Source organism: Nothoprocta perdicaria, unplaced genomic scaffold (genome assembly GCF_003342845.1).
Source record: "Nothoprocta perdicaria isolate Ctin4 unplaced genomic scaffold, notPer1 scaffold_1, whole genome shotgun sequence".
Taxonomy (NCBI): Eukaryota; Metazoa; Chordata; class Aves; order Tinamiformes; family Tinamidae; genus Nothoprocta; species Nothoprocta perdicaria.
The window spans coordinates 14,353,373-14,376,855 of NW_020454093.1; the positions used below are offsets into that span (position 1 = coordinate 14,353,373).

At 37.9% G+C, this 23,483-nt stretch overlaps 1 protein-coding gene across 1 annotated transcript in view; it reads right to left on the minus strand.

Annotated features, from left to right (window-relative positions):
* Positions 1-23,483, minus strand: part of SLC1A3 (solute carrier family 1 member 3) — a 55,050-nt gene that overhangs the window by 25,957 nt on the left and 5,610 nt on the right. The window contains exon 3 of the mRNA XM_026037977.1: positions 9,309-9,446. Coding sequence (XP_025893762.1) covers positions 9,309-9,446 — 138 coding nt within the window. The remainder of the gene's footprint in view (positions 1-9,308; positions 9,447-23,483) is intronic.

Below are 23,483 nucleotides of genomic sequence, written 5' to 3' on the forward strand. Positions count from 1 at the left end.
TGCATTTTTCTTTTCTCTTTTTTTTAGAATTAAATGGAAATAAGGCCTTATCTATCCACAACTGCCAAAAGAGGAAAAAGAAAATCAGGGCTGAAGAGTGGAGGACCAGAGGAGACCWTTGCTGTCTCCTGTCCCTGGGAGATGATGACCTTCTGCTTGTGCAAACATGTTCTGGTCTGTGGTTTTTCCTTCTGCACTGAACTCTGTAGCTGATGGGCTCATTTGGAGAGTATTTTGTGTTTGTCAAATCTAACACCATCAATGAAAGGCAAGGACGTGTCACTCTTGCTGCAGTGGAAGTACCCTCAGTAGCTCTCCTGGTGCCCTCAAAATGCACCATCAGAGACATTCATGACTGTGCAGATGCCTCTGGTCTTYGTGAATGATTGTGGCAATTATGTAYKGTGGTTGGCCTCCTTTATAGCAAAAACAGACTGAGAAGGAAGCAAATATGATGGAGCTGTGCTACACTTGCACACAGGGAATGGGAATGTGATCATGGGGTTCAGACTAGAGGGAAAAAAAGGTGAAAGGAGTAGGAAAACAACAGCTACAGCCTCCATGTACCTACATATATCCCTGGGTGTAACTGTTCCCTCGGCTGCAGGCTGCTGTGCTGCTTTTTCATACACCACTGTGGCCCTTCTGCTGCTGTTATCTGTCAAATTCCCAGTAGTGCTGCAATTAAGATTTGCTGATCTTATTGTGTTTAGGGTTTTTTTCCTTCTTTCTTAATGTACGGCTTTTATATCTCTTTTGTTTTTATGTCTAATTTCATGTCAATTTATACAATTTATGCTTGGTGGAAGATGAGGCGATTCTCACATTCCGGAAGAGTTTTTCCTTGTTTTTAAACTGGCTCTCAAGAAAGGTTTTGCTGTGTCAGGAAATTGAAACTGTTGACTGGAGTCACAGCCATAGAGTAATTTACTCTGTGATATTTTAAGGATAACTACAGAAAGATCTTGAATCTGATAGCAAATTCTATGGAGTGCAACAATAGAGGTTTTAACATAAATCTATGGGAAATCATTAACTGGATTAGTCCACAGGTCAGGCCAACCCCTTTGTAGAGGACTGTAAGAAACAGAACAAGAATCGTGCTCAGAGCCTCTTGCTTGTCCTCCCAGCATCGGGCCATCAGTGGGAACTAGAAACTTCCTAAATTGCTAGTTACAACATGCTTAGTAGTCAAAGATGGCTGTTTCTGGGAATTCTCTAGTTTCCTTTAAAAAATGCTATCTCTGGCCTCTGCAACAGTCTTGTGGCAACGTACAATATGCATCAGTTGTGTGCTGCATGAGAAGGAACTTCCTTTTGCTTGTTATAGATCTCCCTAATTATTCACTGGCATCCCACAGTTCCTTTCCCATGAAAAATGATTATTAACTACATAAGAACTATTCCTTTTCAGCCTCTACAAATGATTGTGATTTCTGCGGATCTTTATGAGAACCTTCCACATCAGTTTGGGAAGTCGAAGAGTTTTCCAAGCCCAAGAGTTCTAGTTTATCCAGTCCCTCCTTGCATTTCCGTGGCTCTCCAGTTCCCTTCCCCTACAGTTCAGTTAGGTTGAGAAGTATTTTCTGTGTATTAAAGTCTAATGCAGAGCCCATGACTGCATGGATGCAGTACGTGCATCTTTCCCAGGTGTATTACTTTGCACTTGGCACCACTGCCTTTCATCTATCTTTGGTCATAGAGTAATTGAGCAGAGTAGGCATCATCCTTTAGAGCTTCAGTTTTCAATATCTTGAATAAATTGCTTGCTCACTTTGTCCGGATGCCCAAACTGCTGAGAAGGCTTTTCTTTGCGTTTGGGGCATTTTGCATTTTTCTCTTGAATGGATGGTTTGGAGTCTCTTTTTCTTCCATTTGCAATCATCTGTAGCTGATTTTATGTAATAACAAATTTATGTTATAGTTTTCAGGTATGTTATTTTCATGTAAACACTTCAGAATTAATTATAACCAACTCAAAGAAAAAAAAATCAAAAAGGATATTTTTAGTCTTTCTGCCTTTGAAAAAGGAATGACAATAAACAGTCCTTCAGTGTCCAGGAAAGATGCTTTAACCCTTAGCTCCTCTTTCAAATAGTTCTTGCATTTTGTTTTGTCTGCTGGCTTGCTTGTGTGCAGTGAAGTTTAGATGTTATGTATTTGAACATTATTCAATACTTCATAGTGAATAGCGAATAGTGAAACAATTTTAAGTATTGGTGCACTAAAAAAACACTTGTGATTTAGCAATGACATTTAAATTCAGGCTTAGCAGCAAACTCCAATGATTTTAGAGATTCTTTTGTATTTTGCTTTCTTTCTTTATTGAAGACCTTGGCTATTTGTTCATTCCTCTACTGCCTGCAGAGAATAAGACATTGAAATCTCTACTACTACTTAGTTTTCAGCACTGGATGCTGCATAACATGCTTTGGTTTTCTTATTACATGGTACATTAAACATTTGTTTTACGCAGCAGTTTCATGTCTGCTTTCAGTGAACTTCAATTTTCAGTGGTATCTGGGTTCACTTAAAATTATTCTCTCAAGCTCTTGGGAGGATATACTGTGTATTCTTGCCAAATAGTTTCTGAAATAGTTCCAAATCAAGTTATATTTATATCATATGATCAGTTCTGTAGCACCATTCTCTCACTATTTGCATAGGTTAAGAGACCCAGAATTTTCTGCATAAGTTCCCTACAAAGGTATATTTTTTGAACAAATACATATGACATCATAATTATTTTCTAATATCCCCTCTTACACGAAGCTTTCTGACTTTCAACCAGCTTATAGTTTATTATTTCCTGGAGCACTTTTTGTGCAAAAACTTATTCAGGAAATATATTCAGGAAATTGTAGTCAAATTGATTGCCAACACGCACTGAATCTGCTCATGGCTCTTTTGYGTTTTAAATTGTTGACTTGAAAATGAATGCTTCTAGGCACTGAATGGCTTCCAGCCTGGTTTGGTTCCTTTATTGAGCCTCCAAAATGTAGTGGCCCTGCTGCTTAGATTCCTTTTATAACTGCTAAAGGCTTTAATCTTTAGATTTACATGACAGAAATATTAAACTTATCCTGCCCACACTCCCTTAAGGACTGTGGAGGGAAACAGTGTAGGAGAACCCCATTTTTTTCATCGTTCTGTGCCTGTCTAAATAATTATTTGAGGTGATGTGCCAGACTTAATAGACAAGTGCTTTAAACAGTAATACTGACTAATGATTACAGTAACGGTGTATGAAGTTCATCTTTCTCCCTTCTGAAATGGTGCAAAAATATTTCTTTGGCAAAGTGTTCATAGATTTTTAGCTGCTGTAGGCCCTAATCTACTGTACAGAGTGATGTGCTAGTTTGAGAAGAAATCATTACAGAGCTTGGGTCGACATGARCAACTTATCTTCACTTGTTTCTTTATTCATACCAAGGGTACTATTTACGTGACAGAGGATCTTTACAAATTTAATCTCTTGCATGGCCACATTTCAAGCCAGCCTTCGTTTGGTGCACATGCAATCCCAGCGTGAGTGCTCCCTTACTTGTGCAAAAAGAAGTATTTGGATGCTCAAATTAAGCAGAACTGCTGTCTAGCTACTCACACAGTGTATGTAACTGCTTATTTGATTTTCTGAAGTGATATGTAGAATATATGTAGAATATAAAATGTAGAATAAAGCCTGTCACATAATTCAGCAGTTAGTGTTAAGATGCTGTAGAGCATTTTASAGTAGGGAATGGAGGTTTGCCTGAAAAAGAAGATATATAGCTTTTGTTTTAATGACACTTTGTGTATGAAATGGAAGCAATAAGAAAAAAAAATAACATACTCCTAAGTCAGCTATGGATTTTGATAAAGATTGGACACAGTGGAACTTCAGTTACCTCAAACCTTATATACGGTATTAAGTGTTTACTGAGAGTTGGTTTACTGCTGTGGGGGACATACGGGSTTCTTCAGCAGAAAGCCTCCAGTGCAGATACAGAGGCAGCTCAAATGCACTGGGAAATCTAAAGGTGACTCAGTCACAAGGAATCAGTCAGTTCTGTTCTCCTGTTCACAGCTGGTGTTGGCTTAGGCCAATGTAAATCTTTGCATTGTGTCTGATGGGGTTTGAGTGGCTTCTAAAAGAACACTTTAAAAGTAGACAATTTTGGGGCGTTGGAAATTTTCCAGATTTAGCATTTGAAGAGTTACTCTCATGACAAACTAACTTGTGCAAATACTCTCTAATTGTTTCTCAGTTTTCATGTGTGAACTATATGAACTGTGCCTTACGCTCAAACACAGAAGGGTGAGACTGACTRCTCATTAATATTTTCGGCTTCCAGCTCTACTCTGAGTACCACAGATGTTGCACAAGCAGTACACTGGGTTATGAATTTGCTAAAATGAATAAAAGAGTTTACTGCCATGCACCTCCTTTTGCTCCTTGAGCATTTGCTCCCCTGGTGGGTTCCATTCTAAGAGGCAGCAGAACAGACAAATGGGTAAAGTCAATATTTACACACATGGACACCAAGGAGACACTTTCCATCTGCTTAAATTATCCTAAGTATTTCTGGCTGAACCCAGACATCCCCTGGGGCCTTGTAGAGGTGAGAGCATAATTTGCACAGCAGACAGGACAAGCAAGTAGACAGGAGAATGCTGAAACTACAGAAAGGCTTTTTGGAGTTGGCTCCTGCTCCCACAAATCTGGATACAGAATCCATTCCCTGCCTGCCTTTTTTTTTTGCTAGGCAATAATACACAGCTCTGTCTACCAGATACTGTCTCTCGTTTTGTGTTATCTGAGGAGAGGGGTCAGGAAGAATTTTAAAATTTAGGCACTTTCCTTTCACTGTCATGTGGATGGCAGAGGTGATACCAATGTGTCCTGTCGCTTAGCATGGGGTACGCCTGTCATTCCGTAGGCTAATTTGGGGAGATTTTATTTTAACTTTATGGTAAACACATTCATGTTGAACAGATGGATTTATAAATATATATATATATTTATATAAATATAAATTATTGGTGATATCCTCATAAAATAATTGTTGGTGATATCCTCATAACTAGATGCAAGCCAGCCCTAGGTAACTTTGAGCATAATATTTCTACAATAACTGTGTCTCTGATGATCCTATGCCATTCCTCCTGTAACTATTTCCTCAAATTTGTTTTCATCTCTACGGTGATATAAGTAAAAAACCCCCCAAACTACATATTTTAGCTGAGCTGTGACAATTTTATCTACCTATCTCCATTAACATTATCAGTGTATATAGTCRTCTTCGTTTCTGCCTAGGAGCTATGAAAAAAACTTTGCCAGCAACACATCTGAAAGAAAGCAGATGTACAAAAGGGTAACATGATTTGCCTAAGGTTAAACAACATGTCATAGCGTTGATTTTCCACATTTTACATCTAAAAGGTGCTTTGGGCAAAACTTGGCTTTTCACCAGTTGAATCTTTGCTCATATCCAGATGCTGCATTTTTCCTGACTTAGGTAAGGAAGTGATAGAGCCTATTGCTAATTCAGTTGCTTCTATATCTTCTATATCTATACAAGTAATATCCAACACTGCAACCTGGCTGTTAATTGTGATCTCTACTTCTGCTTTATGACTTGAGTCACTCTACATGTCTTCTGTCTTGCTCCCAGCCAGGGCACAGACCATGTTCCTTACTAATTGTTTTTACCAATGCCATTGTTCCTTGCACTTCAGTGATAGCTGGAATCAAGAGCATCACATGTAAATATGAGAACAGTTACCAAGTATCCACAAATGGAAATTTATACATATTGTCAACTCTTTCAATGGTTTGTGTAGTGGTAAATAACAAGCACACGTTGAAACAATCTGGGGACAAAATCTGCAGAGTCTCTGACTCTGTCCAGAGGAAAATCATTTGTGTCTCCTGCAGCTGTTGAGGYTGTGGTCTGGTCTTGCACAGTCGCGTGTGGGTCGAGGAAGTTTCTGTACCCTCTGCAGTCCATAAAAGACAGTCATATGATGTATGATTGTAATTAGAATGAGAAGTTAATATAAACAAAGATGTGCTACAAAMCTCATACTAAGATGCTTTGGGAAATCCACTCTAATAGCTTCAATATTTGGGAAACAGAAGTGCCTTCAAAGCATAGCAGTCTAAAAGTTACACTAATAAGCTATAAAACCAGAACTTACACGTCATTTTCATAAACCCTCTCTCTGCACAGCTGGAATGTGGTACAACTTCATTCCTTTAATTAGCAGGTAATAGACACCACTGATGGTGAAGATTTTGGCCTAGGGCGTTTTTTCCTTTTGTCAGTACATCCTCTTGTTCATGTGGACTGAATGTTTAGTCAATAACACAAGATTATCAACCTGCTTTGCTCTTTTTCCTTTCTTTTCTGCGCTTATTTCTGGGCTTATTCAAAGCAAAGATATTGGAAAGAAATGTCAAGGGGTTAATCAGAATTTACTTCCACTTAATAGTAGAGGTTCTTGTAAAACTCAATTCCAACCTTGAGAAATTTAGGGGAAAGAGATCTAGCATGTTAGTAGAAATTAGATATGGCTAAAATTGTGCAAAATACTTGCAAATATCCCTCAGAGAAATAGTCATGCTCYAACTATGCTTTTAAGACTGTTCATGAATCATTTATGTGAATTTGATTTCAGGCAATATATAATTTGGCTGGGAAAGGGCACCTCATTGTGATGCCTTATATACAGTGAAGTATAACCTTCCTAACTGAAACATGCTGACAACACTTGTGGGCCAGCTATAAAGGTTGGAATTTCAATTGCGTGATGGTCCTGTTGTAATAGCTCAAAAAAATGTTAATGAATGCTGGTGCAAATCTTGCAGTCTATGCCTATTTCATAATGAGTGAAATTGTTAGCATATGCATATATATTCATGTTTTATCCTGTTTATGGGCAAYAGATATTTTAAAATACTTAGGTCAAGCAAACTGCTTATGTCAAATGTTTCAAATTAYGATGAAATAAAAAAAGTATAATGTATTTTAAACTTCTTAAACTGCAGCAAATTCAAAACAGAAATGGGACAAAATTGTCAGCCTTGTATTTGTCTAACAATTCAGGTCAGATCTGGTACCAAAAAAAAAAATCCTAATGGGAAATTCATCTATATTTTTTAGCTATTTATGCTGCCTTTATACACTAGTCTACATACACTATGACTGTATTTGGACTTTGTAAAGAGATACTGATTGAGAATATTGACTTACAAGTTCTCATATTTGTAAGAATACACAGAATAAAAGATGAACATAGAGTATGCAGTTGGACTTGTGCCTAAACCATAAACGATGAAGTGTACAGATATCCATATAATCATCTTTTTCTATAAACAATAAAAGATGGTGAAAGGTAAGCAAATAACCTCTCTTTTCTCCCAAGCAGATGTCAGCACATGCCTGGTAACATCCATATCAGAAGACTGAATCTCTTGCAGAAAAGTGCTTACCTGCTTTAGCCACTTGCAGTAATGGCAATTGGTAAGTTTAAGTTTATGTGCTCTTAAAGGTCTGAATAAGATCCTGCTCTATTTGTTTCAGGAATATTTTGAATATCAAAATAGTCTTTACAGATAAGCTGACTTCAGCATTTACAATTTATTTTCTGAAGCATCTGTGAGGAACTGAGAACTGTGTGTCTATAACAGCTCTCCAACTCTCCACTTTCTGAATTTATCTATCACTTCTAGAAAAGCCCACAGTTTGTGTAATTATAACTTCATTTTTATTGTTCATATTTCTTTGATATCCAAATAATTTGAAAAAAAAAGTAATATTGACTAGTCTTTCTAAGACATCACATCAGAGACCATATGTGCTGATATTATCCTAATAACCAGTTGTTTGAGCACAGAATCACAGAATGGTTAAGCCTGGAAGGGACCTCTAGAGCACATCTAGTCCAACTCCCCTGCTCCACGTCCCTCTTAAATTTGGGAGCCCAGAACTGCACMCAGTACTCCAGGTGCGGCCCAGCAGAGCTGAGTAGAGGGGCAGAATCCCCTCCCTTGACCTGCTGGCAACACTCCTCCTGATGCAGCCAGGATCCCATTGGTCTTCTTGGCCACGAGGGCACACTGCTGRCTCATGGTTAACTTAGTGTCAACCAGGACTCCCAGGTCCCTCTCCATGTTGCTGCTCAAGCTCTAATCTGTACTGATGCCTGGGGTTATTCCTCCCCAGATGCAGGACCCTGCACTTGAACCTCATGAGGTTCCTTGTTGAACCTCATGAGGTTCCTGTCTGCCAACTCTCCAACTGCAAAGGGAAACTCAGACCATCATTTCTGGGAGACACTCACATGCCTACAAACAGCTAAAATACTTATTCGAGTCATTTATAATGGGAAGAAGTAATTTTATCAGTGTGCAGTACCTGAGAGGAGTCTTATGGTTATAGCTCCACCAAATAAAATAGAGAAAATATAAAATGTGGCTCATGGATGCATCAYGGAGTGGTTTTAAGACTGATTTGAGAAGCATAAGACACTTATCCTCTGAATTAGCTTATAAATATAGTTAAATACATCAACCAAGAGTGTCTATCTATACAATTGTACAATTGCATATTTGTAAAGATAATAGTTTGTAATGCAAATGCTAAATAATATGCAAATACTTACCTGAGTATGACAGTTCTCCATCAAATATTTATGAGCATCTTTTTGTTTAACTTATCTGTAGGCTAATGAGGTTTCATTCCACATAGAAAAGAGTTTTTCTGGAATTGCTAGCAATAAATTGGAAAATATGCATAATCCCATGAAAAAAGCACATAATACTGTTGTAATTTAARGATTTTTTTAGGTTGAAATTTGTTATTTGTGAATTGCATTAAGTTTTCCACCCTTTCTGCCAATCACCCTTTCTGATTAAGAAAGTTTAAATTCAGAAAATAAGTAAATGCAAATCCTTGCATAGGACAATTTATCTTCCAAATCCAAATTTTTATCTTAACAGTAGGATTTCATGGAAGGAGAAATTCCACTCTAGAAAGTAAGAGAAGAAAGTGAAGTACAAACTKCTTCATAGCAGCTACATACAATAAATTGCACAGTTGGAGTGATTTCGAACAAGGAAAAACATCTTTTAAATACTTTGTGTATTAGTTCAGACCTTCTGATAGTCTATCCAAATCAGCATTAGCAGCAATATCTCATACTGTAGGCTATTATGTTTTTGTTCTAGCATATAGAGTGTGCATTTTTTTTATGATTTACTGTGTACCTCTTTATCAAATTATTTTAAAGAAGACTTCCGAAAGAAAAAAATATATTTTTTTTACCTGTAACTAAACTGGATACAATTAGTGGCAAGACCAGCATTTGCAGCATCCTCATGAGCAGCTCTCCTGGAAATGAAAAGTACTTGACTTCCCGATAACTCATCTTATATGATCGAAGAGAAAATCCAAGGATTACACCTGAGGGGAAGGAAAAAATAYTGTGAATTTTCTCTCCTAAAGGATTAGTAACAAATTAACACAAATAYTTATGCAGTACTTATGACTGAAGTAGCTAATTAAGACATGTAGGTTTTATTATGCCACAGTGATATATTCTCTCTCAAATATCAGCTAGCAATATGAATAGTCTTCCTGAAGTCAATGCCATGTGTTTTTCGGTAGAACAGTTTCAAAAGATTGCTTGCTTTATCCTTTTTGAAGATCTAGYTTAATGTAAATAGTAATTCTTGAGCATTAATGAAAAAGAAACAGTTCTTATTTCAGCAGCTGAGGGCTGACTTTTGATAATTAGAATGTAACCATATATGCAATGCATATACATACTAGCCTCTGACTTCAGAAGTCTTGTCCATGCCTGTTTTATGTGTAAGGCCTGATCCTATAGGCATGTTGCAGATTGGATGAGATAACCAGGAGAAACTTAGTGGAGAATCCCATTGTGGTTGGGACTTTAGGCAACACAGCAGCACCAGGACGCAAGCAGCTTTGGAAATGTCTCGCTTCAGAAGTGCAGGCACTTGCAAAGCTCATCAGGGTTTGCAGGTCTTACTGGATGACTAAGTGATGGATTTTGCTGCCTGAAGGAGCAGGGGAAAGGGGTGTSTGAATCCATTTGTTTCACAGGAACAGACAAGTGGTGCTTGAGATGGATGCATAACCAGATGCTATAGTCAGACTGACATTTGTGGCAACTCAAACTTCTGAGCTAGCACTTACTGTATTTTTGTACTATGCATTGACACAAGCTGCTGGCCATTGTAGGGTCAAATGGCACAACTAGCTACAACTTACTGAGTATTACGAGTTTTGGTGCTTATTTGACACAGGTTTTCTCTGTCCAGCCAGGTAGCATACGGTTRTRTCTGGAACACACTGTAATCACATGGATGCTGAAACCTCCTCCCTGCTTTCCCACTCRGGGTCCATGTTCTTGCCCTCTATCTGGTACTGSCATTTGTGATTTTGTGGTTATAAGGAAAGTTGGATCGGGGAATTGATCCTGCTTCAAAAATAATTTAWTTTACTGGGTTAAATTGCAGCTGGGTCACTTCCCCAAGGCGACTTGTTCACGAGGCCCCTTTTAGCAGCTAAGTGGACTTAGATCCCCAAAGCTGATGGTGGAGCTATGTCCTCGGTGTTGTTAAGGAGAGCACTCAGGCTTATTTAAGGAACCTGTTACAACTTGAGTATGTCCTAAAGATTTTATAAAACTGAACACTTTGCTGAAAGCTCCTGATATCTTCTCATTCCACTTTTTAACCAATTCTGCTTTTCTATTTTTAATCAGTTTTCAGTTTGATAGATTCAAGTTGCAGATAAAATCTTCATGCCCATCAAGGACATTTCTGCTTYCTTATCTAAGGTATTATGGCTCCTGCACTAGCTTATTGCCACCTGCTGATGAAAGGGAAGAGCTCTACGTCCCACGGTCGTGACCTCTGGCTGTCCAGTCACCCGGTCATGGACTGCAGCAGGGTGGTTAAGTTAGAGGAATCCAGAGGGCTCATGTATAGGACAGCAAATTCAGATGTTACAGGGTGGGAGTTAAGGGATTAGCCATACTTGCAGCTCACAGTATGGAAGAGATTAGRTCACATTGGTTTTAGCGTCATTCATGTTCTTTGGACTCACGTAGTGAAASTGCATCTTGCATAATTTATGGTTTGAAGCGAAAATAAATCATAAACTGTTTAGAGGAAGAGGCCCTCTGCATTATTCTGCATTGAAAAATAATAAAAAACTGCCTCAGAGTTTCCTTCTTTTCAGTAAGGTTTTAAATTCCCTTGCAGTGTTACTGATTATTTTCTTTTTATATGGGAAACACATTTCTGAGATATAAAGAATCCATCTGGACTCTTTGTTTCTGGGCTTAATGAGCACTACATTTTGACAACTGGATAATAAGCAAATAGAACTAGACCCGTTCCTTACTTGGGCCACAGTCCTGCAATTAGTTCCACACGGATTAATCTCCGCAGCAGCACAAAGCGCCACTGAAGTGGCCCCGGGCTGCGGAGGCGGCCGTAGGGCCCAGTCCTTGTGCTACAGGCCCCGAGCAGCACAAAGTGGCCTACGAGAGAATCTCTTTCAATTAATATCACTGGCAGTGGGAGTAAGTTTCTGAAGCTCCATGTAAACCTGTTGAGCCAAAAATCGCAGAATCRCAGGACGGATGAGATTGGAAGGGACCTCTGGAGATCATTATTCTTATTTTTGTTTCCTGTCTAATACATCGTGTGAATAGTTACAGGACTGCTCAGCACTACAACCTACAAACAGAGTTTTGAAAAGCAAAAAACCTCTGCCCTGGTTGCATGAATAGCTACTAATTCTTCAATCATAATCTTAGGATAAAYTTAGCCATAATCTCAGCAGCTACTAATTTTAGGATTTCTATTCATTTATATGAAATTGTGGATGAACAATGAGAATTTTTCTCTGTCTCAGTCTGCCTGCTTGTAATATAGGTGTAGTGGTAGATGCTCCACAGGACTTTCTGAAAATTAATTTTGTTCACATAGTATCTTAGCAACACAAGAAAGAATTTAAGCAAAYGGCTTCCCCCACTGCGAGAATCACTGTTGTCTGTGGTAGTTAAAGCAGAACGGCATGATTTTACCAGTCTCTTTTCTACTTAGAATATACAGAGAAGATACTTAGTTTTCTATTCTAAATTTCAATACCTAGAAACTTGATTCTACACCCATTCTGTCAGCGTTATATTAATATAAATGCTCAACCTGAAAAACAGACATCACTTGGCAAGAAAGCTTTTCCACAGGTGTAAATAGTAAGATAATGTCAAATAATAATGGTGATTTGAAAATAAATACAACAACTAGGCATCAAGCTGAAATCGAGAAGTAAGACCTTACTGTATGAGATAATAAACCTAAGAAAACTGCGTCGTGTTTCAGCAACCATCTACATCCACGTATGTGGTGAGAGCTGCAGTGCTCAGCACCCTCCAGGATCAAGACTGAATAGTGGAGCTGGCCTTTCTCTGYGGAAGAGTTTCGAGTTTCTGATTAATTCTGAAAATTGTACTGAAACAAAGGCTTGTGTGCAGCATGGCCCCGCAACCTGTTGTGCAGGTTTCTGAGCACCCTTTGTAAGAGAAAAGAGCAACTAATCTGTGGTATCAGAGGCTAACTTCTCAAAGGGTGAGTAGTGTAGTGTTCCTGCGCTGCAGGGAAGAGGAGACTTCCTGACAGAATTTGGGGGCTTTTTTTTTGTAAATAAATAGAGCTTGTTGAAGGTAACGAGATGAATAAATAGAGCTTGTTGAAGGTAACGAGATGAATACTGAAGTTGTGTATCATCCTATAACAGAACCATATTGCAGAATAAATTATATAGTTTCTAAAGGAGGGAATGAGGGTAGAGGTATAAAAGGATGGTGATTTTTTAGGTGTACTTGTCAGTGATGCAAGCAAATTCATGGAAAACTCAATTTGGGAATAATCGTCATGTTAAGGTATTTACTGTGTAAATGTCTTGAGCAGGGTGAAGAATGTAAGAGGCGTTACTGTCATTCTGCTGAGAAGGGCTGGCAGCAGGGCTGGAGCTTCTTTGAAATAGCTTCCATAACAGGAAAGAGTAAATGGATTAGATTATTCTGCTTGGAAAATAATCTACTGACTATTTCTGCAATTATCATTTCAGGATAGTTTGTTATTTTGTTCACAATGCAACAATAGGAAAACAGCTAAGTCTCCTAAGAAACTTAAGGGATTAGGATCTTGTAGGACAGATCRATGGGAGTCATTAAGATATGACAATCTTTACACATCCCTTACCTCAAATAGTTCCCTTTCTTTTAGCAATTAGCAGTTTACAAGGTGTCTTGGAGGAAGGAAGCTTTATACTTCTTTTTTGTTCTTGATAAAATCATCAGGATGGGTTACGAGGCAGTGTTAGAGGTAGAAGCCTGGGTTACAGCATTAACCTTAGTCAGTGAAGGAGACTCTGGCTTTGGGTTCTCCAGGGACCATGTGTGAGAAAGCACCGTGTGAGCTGCTGGTGGGTGTGGGAGACAGAGGCCTTGCTTTACTTCCTTTGGAATATGTTATGGAAGAAGATGACAGGTGAAAATATTCAAAGTTACAGTAGAAAAGAAGCAATAAATGGAGGAATGACTAGAAATTTTCCTCCCCAAAATGTCCTATGGCATTTTTATACTGTGTTCATAATGAAACTCAGTTCAGATGATTATAGTGAAGAGAGGATTTAAACTTAAACATTACAGAAGGCCAGAATAATGCTGACAGTGGTGCAGCCACTGGGATGGAAAAGGTAAAAATGGCAGGAATGGTTTGGGATTGCTTACTCCCAGGACAGCAAAACTCTAATGAATGGGGTTCTCACTCTAGATGCTACAGTACCCAAAAGGGAAAGAAAAGTCTTCTTTTCATCTTTTAAATCTGTATATACTTGCAATTGCTAAGAAATTGCTAAGAAACCTTCTATACCAATTTTTTTTTTTTATGGATTAACATTAAAGTGTGATGAACTGAATAATATAATCYGGTTCTGGAACAGCGAGACAAAAATTAATATGTTCCAACTTCAATTTCTATTTTTTAATATTTAATTAATTATAAAATTTAATATTTTTATTATTTTTATTCAACTTTTTGGAAGAGTTTAATTATGGAAATTCTTTTGTAGTATTTTGCTAGAGTGTTATCAACTTACATAATTTGCTAAATTTAWTTTTTAAATGAATTTTAAAATTCTCCATGGAGAAATGAAGAGCTCCTTAACTGTACTACAAAATGCCTTTGGTCTCACAGTGATTTTCACATCAGTCTCTAGGTTGTGTGACAGAGATGAAATAGATAAAAGATGCACAACCACACATGCATTTAAAACTCCACATCCTTAGAAGAAAAGAGATGGGGCTCCACATGGATCTGAGTGTTCATTCAAGRATCTTAGGGAAATTTAAACCTCTTTTTAAAATTTCCATATCTGCAAGAATTAGATATGAAGATTTAATGAAGAGACAAGAATATTTTTTCCCTAGTTCATATAAGTGAAMATATGAAGAGAATATAGAAAATCCTAAGGATGACCTTATTTCAGAAACACACAGGATATAAAAGATCATAAAATTACTTGCAGTTTATTTCTTTTTAAATGTCTGTTATCTGTAGTTCTATTTTCATGCAGAATGTGCAAAATCTAACAGTTTTACTTTTTAATTGTTCAAAAATCACTCAAGTTTATTTGAAGAAGTAATTACTAGCTGGTATATTAGTGACATAGTGCAAGGGCTGTGCTTTCTGTCTGAGTACTTGCCAATTCAAACAGTTAAAAAGAACAGTTAAATAGTCCTTCAGCTTTTTAACAGCAAATCTCAAAACCTGTTAAAAAAAGTCCATATCAATATTCTTTCTGTTAATAAATGATGTACAGGCTCACTCCTTTTTTTTCCCAGCACAAAATAGTAAACTTCATACTAACTGGAAAGGCTTGCCTTAAACTAGGTAAAATGGTACAGTAAAATAATAGCTGAATTAATAATCATTCAGAAAAGTTGTAACCGACAAGCAAATAACATTCTTTTCCATCACAGAAATTGGGCTAGAGCCAGTAAGAGAAGCAGGCTACTACAGTTTAATAGGRCATTGTATATTTTTGTTAGCTGCACAACCATTTGATTCTCATGTTCCTGCAGAGCTCTCGAATGAAAGCTTTTGTTCTTTGCTTCATTTGCTTCTGCCTCATTTGCCATTTCACTCTGACACCTTTTCTTCTAACAACCACTTTCAGAAAAGGCCTCAACTGTGTGTGCTTGCAAAGAGCAGGTAAATAACTTCTCTATTGGTAAGAAATTATTTAAGTTGCTGACAAAAGCACTCCTTCTTAATCTTACTTAACCCACCACTAGAACCACTAACATCGCTTTTGAAATTTTTCTTCTTTTTTTGAATRTTATTATACTGACTTTTTTTTCCCCCTCTCATATATGGTACCTACTCCTTCCTTGTTTTCCATTTTCACTATGTAGGCAGGGAAGTAATTTTCCTTTTTGATAACCTAAATACTAGCTATATGAATGATAAAGACCTAAATCCTGCAGCAATCTTTTTTAGTGATTCTTCGCTAGTTTCACTATTTTTATATTAATCATGAGTTCTTATTATACTAATTACTTAATAGCACAGTACAGTTACCTTTTTACTCATTTAATAATTATCAATATTTAAGTTTCTTCCATTATACAGTCATCACTGCTGCCTTGTTACAGCGCTTTGACCTTCATTATGATAAAGGGATAATATTATGATCATCTTTCCACCTTGTTCATACAAAATAAACTTGATAGATCAACTTAAGAAAACACTCTGTGAGSCTTATTTACAAAAAAAAGAAATCCCTTGGTGCAGGGGAGAGGCAGTGACAAGCTGCTCATTGCAAGTCTTGAGGAAGGACTTACATGACATCAGACAGGAGATGCTGTGGGAAGCCCTCACAAAGCTGCTATAGCCAGGAAAGGGCTGCAATTCAAGCTAAGTATTTTTTCTTCTTCTACAATGCACTTGCATTTGTCAAATATTGAGCCAAGCTCATTTGGAAAGTAGACCAGAAGGAAASAGTTTTTTACTGGGTAATTTTTCTGCCAGTTTAGATCCCTGGCCAAGCTTATTGCTGTGTTGGATGATGTCAGTGCTGCACAGACAGGGAGCGGTAGTGGTTGGATATATGCAGCTGGGGACAAGGGCAGAATATCATCTGGCTTGTTAATCCATCATGGAAACATAGCCTTAAGCAATCTTATCAATTACTCTTCCTCATCTACAGCAATCCAGAATTGGAACTTCTAGACTTTAATTCTTTTCTTCTGAAGCTGAATTGTTTTCAGACATAATTTTCTGTTTTGGTTTAAACCTGAAAAAGATCAGGTATCCACCAGCTTACTACACTAGTATTTTTCTTTGCAGAAATGCTGTGACAGAGAGCTAGCACATACTCTTACCTCCATATCTGCTTATTTTTGTGTCGTATATTCCCTCAGTTCTAACTTTGTGGAACCCCTGCAGTAAAGAGCTCAAGCTGTGATTCAAGCAGGTTTCCTGTGACAGAACATGGGTTAATGTGCTCCCAGATAACTCATCTCTCCTTTGATGGAGGACAGATCCTCAGGGGAAACAAGGAAGGAATCTTCTAAAAGAACTGAATATTCTTAACATGATTGGGATACAAAAACTTGGGATTTGCTGCTAGCAAAGTGATATAACTGCTGTTGACTTAGGGAACATTGGGAAGAACGGACTACCTGGTTTGTACATAAAACAAATGTACTTTATTCARGATACACTGTGCTCACTGGGCACTGAGACAAGCCATGGCAATGCTGGTAGCCCTGAGTTCATCTGTGGTAGGCCTGAYGCTTGCCAGGAGTGCTGAAATCATTGCCCACATGCTGCAGAGTTGCTGTGCCCGCATACATGCACCCTGAGGCTCTCCAGGATTTCCAGACATGCAGTAATCTAGCTGGAACTCTGCCTCCACTCAGCTATGGAAGAGCAGAGACCGACCAGGGTAGACCAACCAGCTCCAGTCGTATGGAGCAAGTCCTCCATATGACTTCACACCAAAGGTTCAGTGTCAACAGTCGTCTCTGGAAGTGGGGGAAGTTAATGTGTCATTCTTGCTCAGGAAACACGGAAAAGCGTCTGCTTCCTCAACATGACGCTCCTCTGCACAAGAAGCTGTGGTTTAAGAAAAAAATTACTTCATCCAATGAGAGCTATACCTGCAAATACCTCTARCTTCATTATTTAGATACAGTTTTTGTTATCCAGCGGCATTTTTTGTCATTTTCATGTATTTTATGGGGATTTACAGCTAGGTTAACGTAGATATGCTGATACTTGGTCAGGAGCCCAAAAGTAAGTCCCTAAAAACCTCTGCCTCATGCCACTTAATTCTGGTGGTGCCTGAACTCCCGGGATGCCTCTCTTTGCAATGGCCGGGCACTCGCACATTGCCCTGAGCTGCAGACATACCATTCTCCTCTGGGATTTTGTAAGGAGAAGGTATGTGAGTGGAATGGGGAATCTGAAGCTCTCAGAAAGAACGGATGTAATTAAGCAGTGAGGATAATTAGTGTTTTATGAAGTGCTGCCTATACCAGTACATCAAATCCGGGGTTATTTGAGTGCAGTTAGAGATTTTAAAAAATCGCTGTGGTCTTGTCCTTTACTAGTTGTTGGTTCCTGTGCCACCCTCTTACATTCTCTCTCTTCTCTCTTGAGTTATTTGGCTCGCCTGCCTTTCTTCCCCAATTAAGAGGTAATTTTCTTGTTTTATGATAACATGTCCAGAATATCTTTCTCTTCTTGTCTGACCTACACTTCTCTGTTACTCATTTTTTTCTCTTATCTTCCTTGAACTATCTCTATATTTATTTCTCATCTTTGATTTCTCTTTTGTTGTAATTTATAAGACAAGAAGCTGCAGGGCTTATGTATAAGATTTGGTATGAGGAAAAGCTTTTACTGCTGGTACTGGATCAGACAGTTCTGCATAAAACAGGAGGGKTTTTTTTTGCCTTCATGACCAAATGGAAACTTTACTGAAACACAATCTACTCCTAGTTTATTTTTATTAGTCTCTGAACTATAGGAAAAAAAGAAAATATTTTTGATGATTGCTAGTTCACYAAAATCCAGGAGCCCTCCCATACTATGCATATAAAAGATGCATATACAGTATATTTCATATTACATTTTGTGAAGTGTTTTTGTAATTAAGGTGATACTCAGTGATTTACTGATTATAGATTACTAAAGATAGTTATTATAATAATTATTTTTTCATAAAATAATGTTTTATGCTTTTACTTTGCTGCTTCACCTGCTTGAAGAGTTCAAGCTTTTATTCACATAAAGGATGTTTCCTAACAGATAAGAAAGCAGCTCTCTTTTAAAGTTTACATAGTTCTTTTATTGCCTTTGCATTTCGTTCTTGGCTGTTTTTCTTCACCTGGCAACTGTCATAATCCTTAAYATCACTTGAGTCTGTTTTATTGTACCACAGTTTCAGCTGCTCATCTTTATTACTGTCTTTTTTACAGTACAGTAATGCTCAGGRGTCACAGTCAATGAGACGGAGGTCCCTTAGTGCCAAGAAGTTTGTRCAAACATTCCCAGGGAATAGAACTCCACTCTGAAGAATTTCTGGTGTATTTTAAGACACATGTGGTCAGACCTTGCTAGCTGCTGTTATTTGTTTTCATAATTCCACCTTAGACATATGTTACCAAAGCAGTTCATTGTAGACCTGRCTTCCTTGATGTGCACCATATTGCACTATAACTTGTGTGACATTGAAATTACTCATTCTTGTCTCTTGAGAGCTAGAGATTCATTCCAACAAAGCCCTCTCTTAATATAATTTAATGTTGATAGGCTAACTCATAGCTCATGGTAAATGTGAGTTATCTTTGAGTTATGAGATATTTTTAAAATCTTTAAAAGATGGTAAAGGCYACTTTTTATCCAGTATTTTGCTGACACAGCCTGAATAGACTGAGAGAAAGGATTTCCTGTTGTAGAATAGATAAGATTATTGCCTTATCAGGTTTAAGCCTTACTGTAACTGATTATTTATGTTTAATTTATCATTTGGTGAATTATTTTGATAAGGAGTGCAGGTTGCTGACTAATTCATGGAATCCTGCTATCACTTTTTTGGAAAGAGAGTTAGTATACTTTCAGACCCTAGCTCTTTGTACATGGGGCTGGTTTTGTTAGTTGAGTTACTTCAGCTCTGAAAACCTTAATATGGTTCTGATGAAACTATTCACAACTAGAACCACCTATCTGTTCAGTTTATTGGCTAACAGGCCTTTCAACATATGAATTTCAAAGTGGTGTTTTAGCTGGTTAAAAAGAGGCCTCAGRTAAGTCTCTTTAGTGCCTAATGTCTTATGAGTCAAGTCATTTGCAAATTAAAGTGGGTAGTCTGTGTTTCTGAAATGTTATACATGGAGATTTAATAAATATGTATCCTCCATATAGGTTATGAAACCTTTCTCCTCACCATTAGATATTATTCAGAATGCCTAAATTTGCCTGTCCTAAAGGTTACAAAATGGCAACGGGATAATGGCACCAGGAGCAATACTTATATATTGTCTAAATTGTCTAAGTCCAAAATTGTGACCCTGAAATTCTCTCTAGGTAAATGACCTAGTTCTGGAAATCTGTAGGAGTAAGGAATGCTTGTCTATTTGCTTTGAAAGACTCTTCACTTCTCACAGTTCTGCTCATGTCTCTTTCCCCAGAATTGCTGTGTCCTAAACCTCCATCTTCCTAATTCCAGTCAAAGTCCTGGGGATCTAGAAGCTAAGCAGGTCTCTCATGTGTGCGCGCACACACACACACACACACACACACACACACACACACACACACACACACACAGAAGTAGATGTGGGATGGATACCCTGTGTTCCTGTTCTTGCTCCATGGGTTATCTCAGTACATTGGATTCCCTGTTGTGGATGAATATTTTGACCATTAGGTCTCTTGCTCTTTTGGTGTCAATATTTGCCCTTACAGAAAGTCCTGCATTTCATTCTGCACAATGACCCAACCTTAAAAGCAAGGGCGGAATTGCATCCTCCAGGAACTTCCATGCCCTTGAGAAGGAAAGGGTGAGTCAGTTCCTCAGGAGCTGGTGACACCATTGCTAACATGAGGGCTCTGTGCCTCCCAGTATTGATAGAGGGCAAATAGCTGGCATGGTCCTGACTCACCCAAAGGGGAGTGGGAGTTGGAATGTAATCTTGCTTAATTCTTTTTCTCCTGGCAAGTTTTCGGCAGTTACACATTTAGCTTGTAAACTTCTGAGGTCACCTTTTTACATTTCCTACCTTTTACCCATGTACTATAAAAATATCTCGTCTTGAAATTTGGTTTCTATATGCAAGCTCTGTTGCTTACATTTTAGGCTCTGAAGGACTAGATTGTAGGTCCTTGTTTAATATATATATATATATAGTCCTAAGTCCAAATGATTTTTAAAGACATCAAAATCAAAATATATACAGTAGYCTTATTTACCAGCTGCCTTCAGTTGCTACTCCCAAGAATTCCCTGATTACTGGTCCTGCTATATTCATACAAAGACAGTCTTTTTAAAATTCAGTCCTTGTGAGTGGTAAAAACAGAGCATTTACTCAAACCAATTTAAATGAGTAGGTCATGCTTCTGAATAAATGGTGCTTAATACTTAAACCCCATCTTTAATAGACTTTTTTCAATAAATTAATTTTCAGTTATGTCACGTTACAGTAAATGGTGGAAACCAAGCTCAGGGGGTGTAACTATCAAGCTGATTTTCATTTAAAATCTTCTACTCATGCCAGTAGAAGTTRTAGATAGGTCAAATTTCAGATGAGAAAATCCGTGAGAAAAACTCTGTATTTGATCCATTTGTGAAATTAGCCAAGATACAAAAGGTGAGGGTAATTATGCTAAGAGAAAGGACACAGGAGGGCATATGCCTAGCAGTAACACTTTGTTATCCTCCTGATTCTTTTGTTACCATTCTGATTTTCTTTGCCTTGTGTAGCTCCYGGACCCATTATTTTCCTCTTTTGTTCAAAAATGCCTTATAAAATATGTCTTCAAAATAAACCTTTGCATAGCTTTTAAAAACTTATCCACGCCATGGTTTCATCACATAGACTGGAAGTCCAAACCATATTAGTGCAATTTCAAGCTTGTAGGCTCGGTGTTTTAAATGGAGTAAACTAGCTCTTTCTTTAGAAAAATTCTCTGGCTTCCCTATTCTGTGCACTCTATTATTTTTGTTGCATCAATGATTGGATTCAAAGCTCCTTGGTCAGAAGCCTAGTTATTTTCTAATCTGCACTGTATGTATCATAGTATATTGTGTGAGCAATTAATTTAGAGAAGTTAGTTCATGCAGAAGAAATCCCTTAGCTCCTGATTATTTTTCTATTTAACATTTGCATCTCCTTGCTGCTCCAAAGCTCCAGGTTGACCTAGGCTGTATTATGCTGGGCAACAAATATGTGACAGACGATGATAAATTGCAAAGATGCGGAGTTCCAACCTGAAACTGAGTGAAATTTAAAAAAAAAAAAAAAAAAAAAGAGTGCAATTTGTAGTAAATTAAAGTAACTGGGTGAATGGAGAGAAGATATACACCACTCAAGTGGCTGCACAGATAATTCCATGCACAGTTGCTGATTCCAGAACATCAGCAAATCTTTTTGAACGATGAATGGGAAAGAAAATGTCTTCCAGGTGCTATGTATGCGAATCTAAAAGGCAATGCTATAGTACAAAATACTAGAATATCTTCACTTATATCTTATTTTTAACAGCCTTACTAAAAGTCAAAACACTGAATTTCCTGGTYAACCATTCTTTAATACTACCTTTCTTTGTATAAATTTTCAAATACATAGACTCAGTACACCTAAAAAGATAATTATGTTTTAGAACTGTTTCTTAGACATCATAAAACCCCTGGAAGATTTAGATACTTGCTTATTTCAAGAAATTAAGTGAGAAATTTAACCCAGGTGAATGAAAGCTTCAGGAATTCACAAACAACTAAGCGTGCTTCCTTGGGCTACACCTTTGATGTGCCATTCTTGCCCGACCGAAGACCTTCGCACTCCTGCTCGCTCAGGTGTAAGAATATAGGACAAGGACCCGGTCCCTGTAGGAATTTCACCCGCTGAGCATTTGCCTAGCACCCTGGGCCTGGCACCTCGCTGGCGGCCTTGTGCGGCCTCGCAGTCGCCATGGTGACAGCAGCGCTCCCTGTGGAGCCCCTCACGCCACTTCTCTTGCTGCTAGGATGTCCTTGCAGTCCCATACAACACGAAATGCTGTCTTAATATTTTTTAAGCTTAATGCTGTTTCTGTTTTAACACATCTTTTGATGGCGTGGTTGCCCTATTCTGCTCCACTTGCGGGGAAATTTTAGGAGTCACGTAAATATCACAACTGCCTCACGCTGCKAGTGCCCTGCGTTCCACCCAGGACACCCTTCGGATCTGCTTTAAAAGATGGGGTACTGCATTAGCCGGTTTAACTGAATCCCTTTCAACTCAACTGCTAGAAACTAGCAAGAAGCCCCCCAAGGTTTTTTGGGGTGTTATATTTGCACCATCCTTAACAAGAGTGCGGTGGTGAATGTTTCCCCGGCCCATTTTATGGTGGTCAGGTGTGATGCTCTTCAGTACAATCAGTTATCAAATCAGTTCACTGATTTGATAATCTATCCAACAAGACAAATAAGAATGTAGTTAATTTATTATTTTGGGGTCCTTTTTTACCTTTTCTAATATTTCCACAGTTACTGTCCCGTAACTGATGCACAGTTGTAATTCACAAAGCAGCCGAGTGTACTCTTATTCTGTGCCACGTATGGCGGTTCCAGAACAAATGTTGTTTCATTTAAGTAACACCAAAGAGTACAATAAGATATTAAGATTATGGTAATAAGTTAGTGTAATAATTTTATTTTGCAAGTAACTGCTAAACTAGTGAAGAATTYATATTTCACAGTCTGAGTTTCTCATTACCGGATGTTTGGTAGCAGAAATAAAGTTCTTTGACTATTTCTGTTCTTTTCTCCTTTTTTGAAAGGGGCCATCAGTGATCACTTGTGGATTTTTCATACTCTTTTCTGAAGTTCTTTATCATTTCTGAGATTTTGTATATCGTATTACATTTTTCCCAAAATTATAAATATTTCTTCAAATAGAATCAAAATTTTGCTTAGCAATGTYCTCATGGTATTACTAGGGAGATTTCAATGAGTGAGAAAGAGCATTTGTGCTGAGCAGGTTCTTTAGGAGAGCACAGGGACAGAGACAGCCTCTGAGTTCAGCATAAATGGAATTRATTTCTCCCTCATTGTCCCTAAACTATCTTGATTTTCTTGTATTTCTTAACCTTTAGTCTTTTTAGGACTCATAAATTATTCAGACAA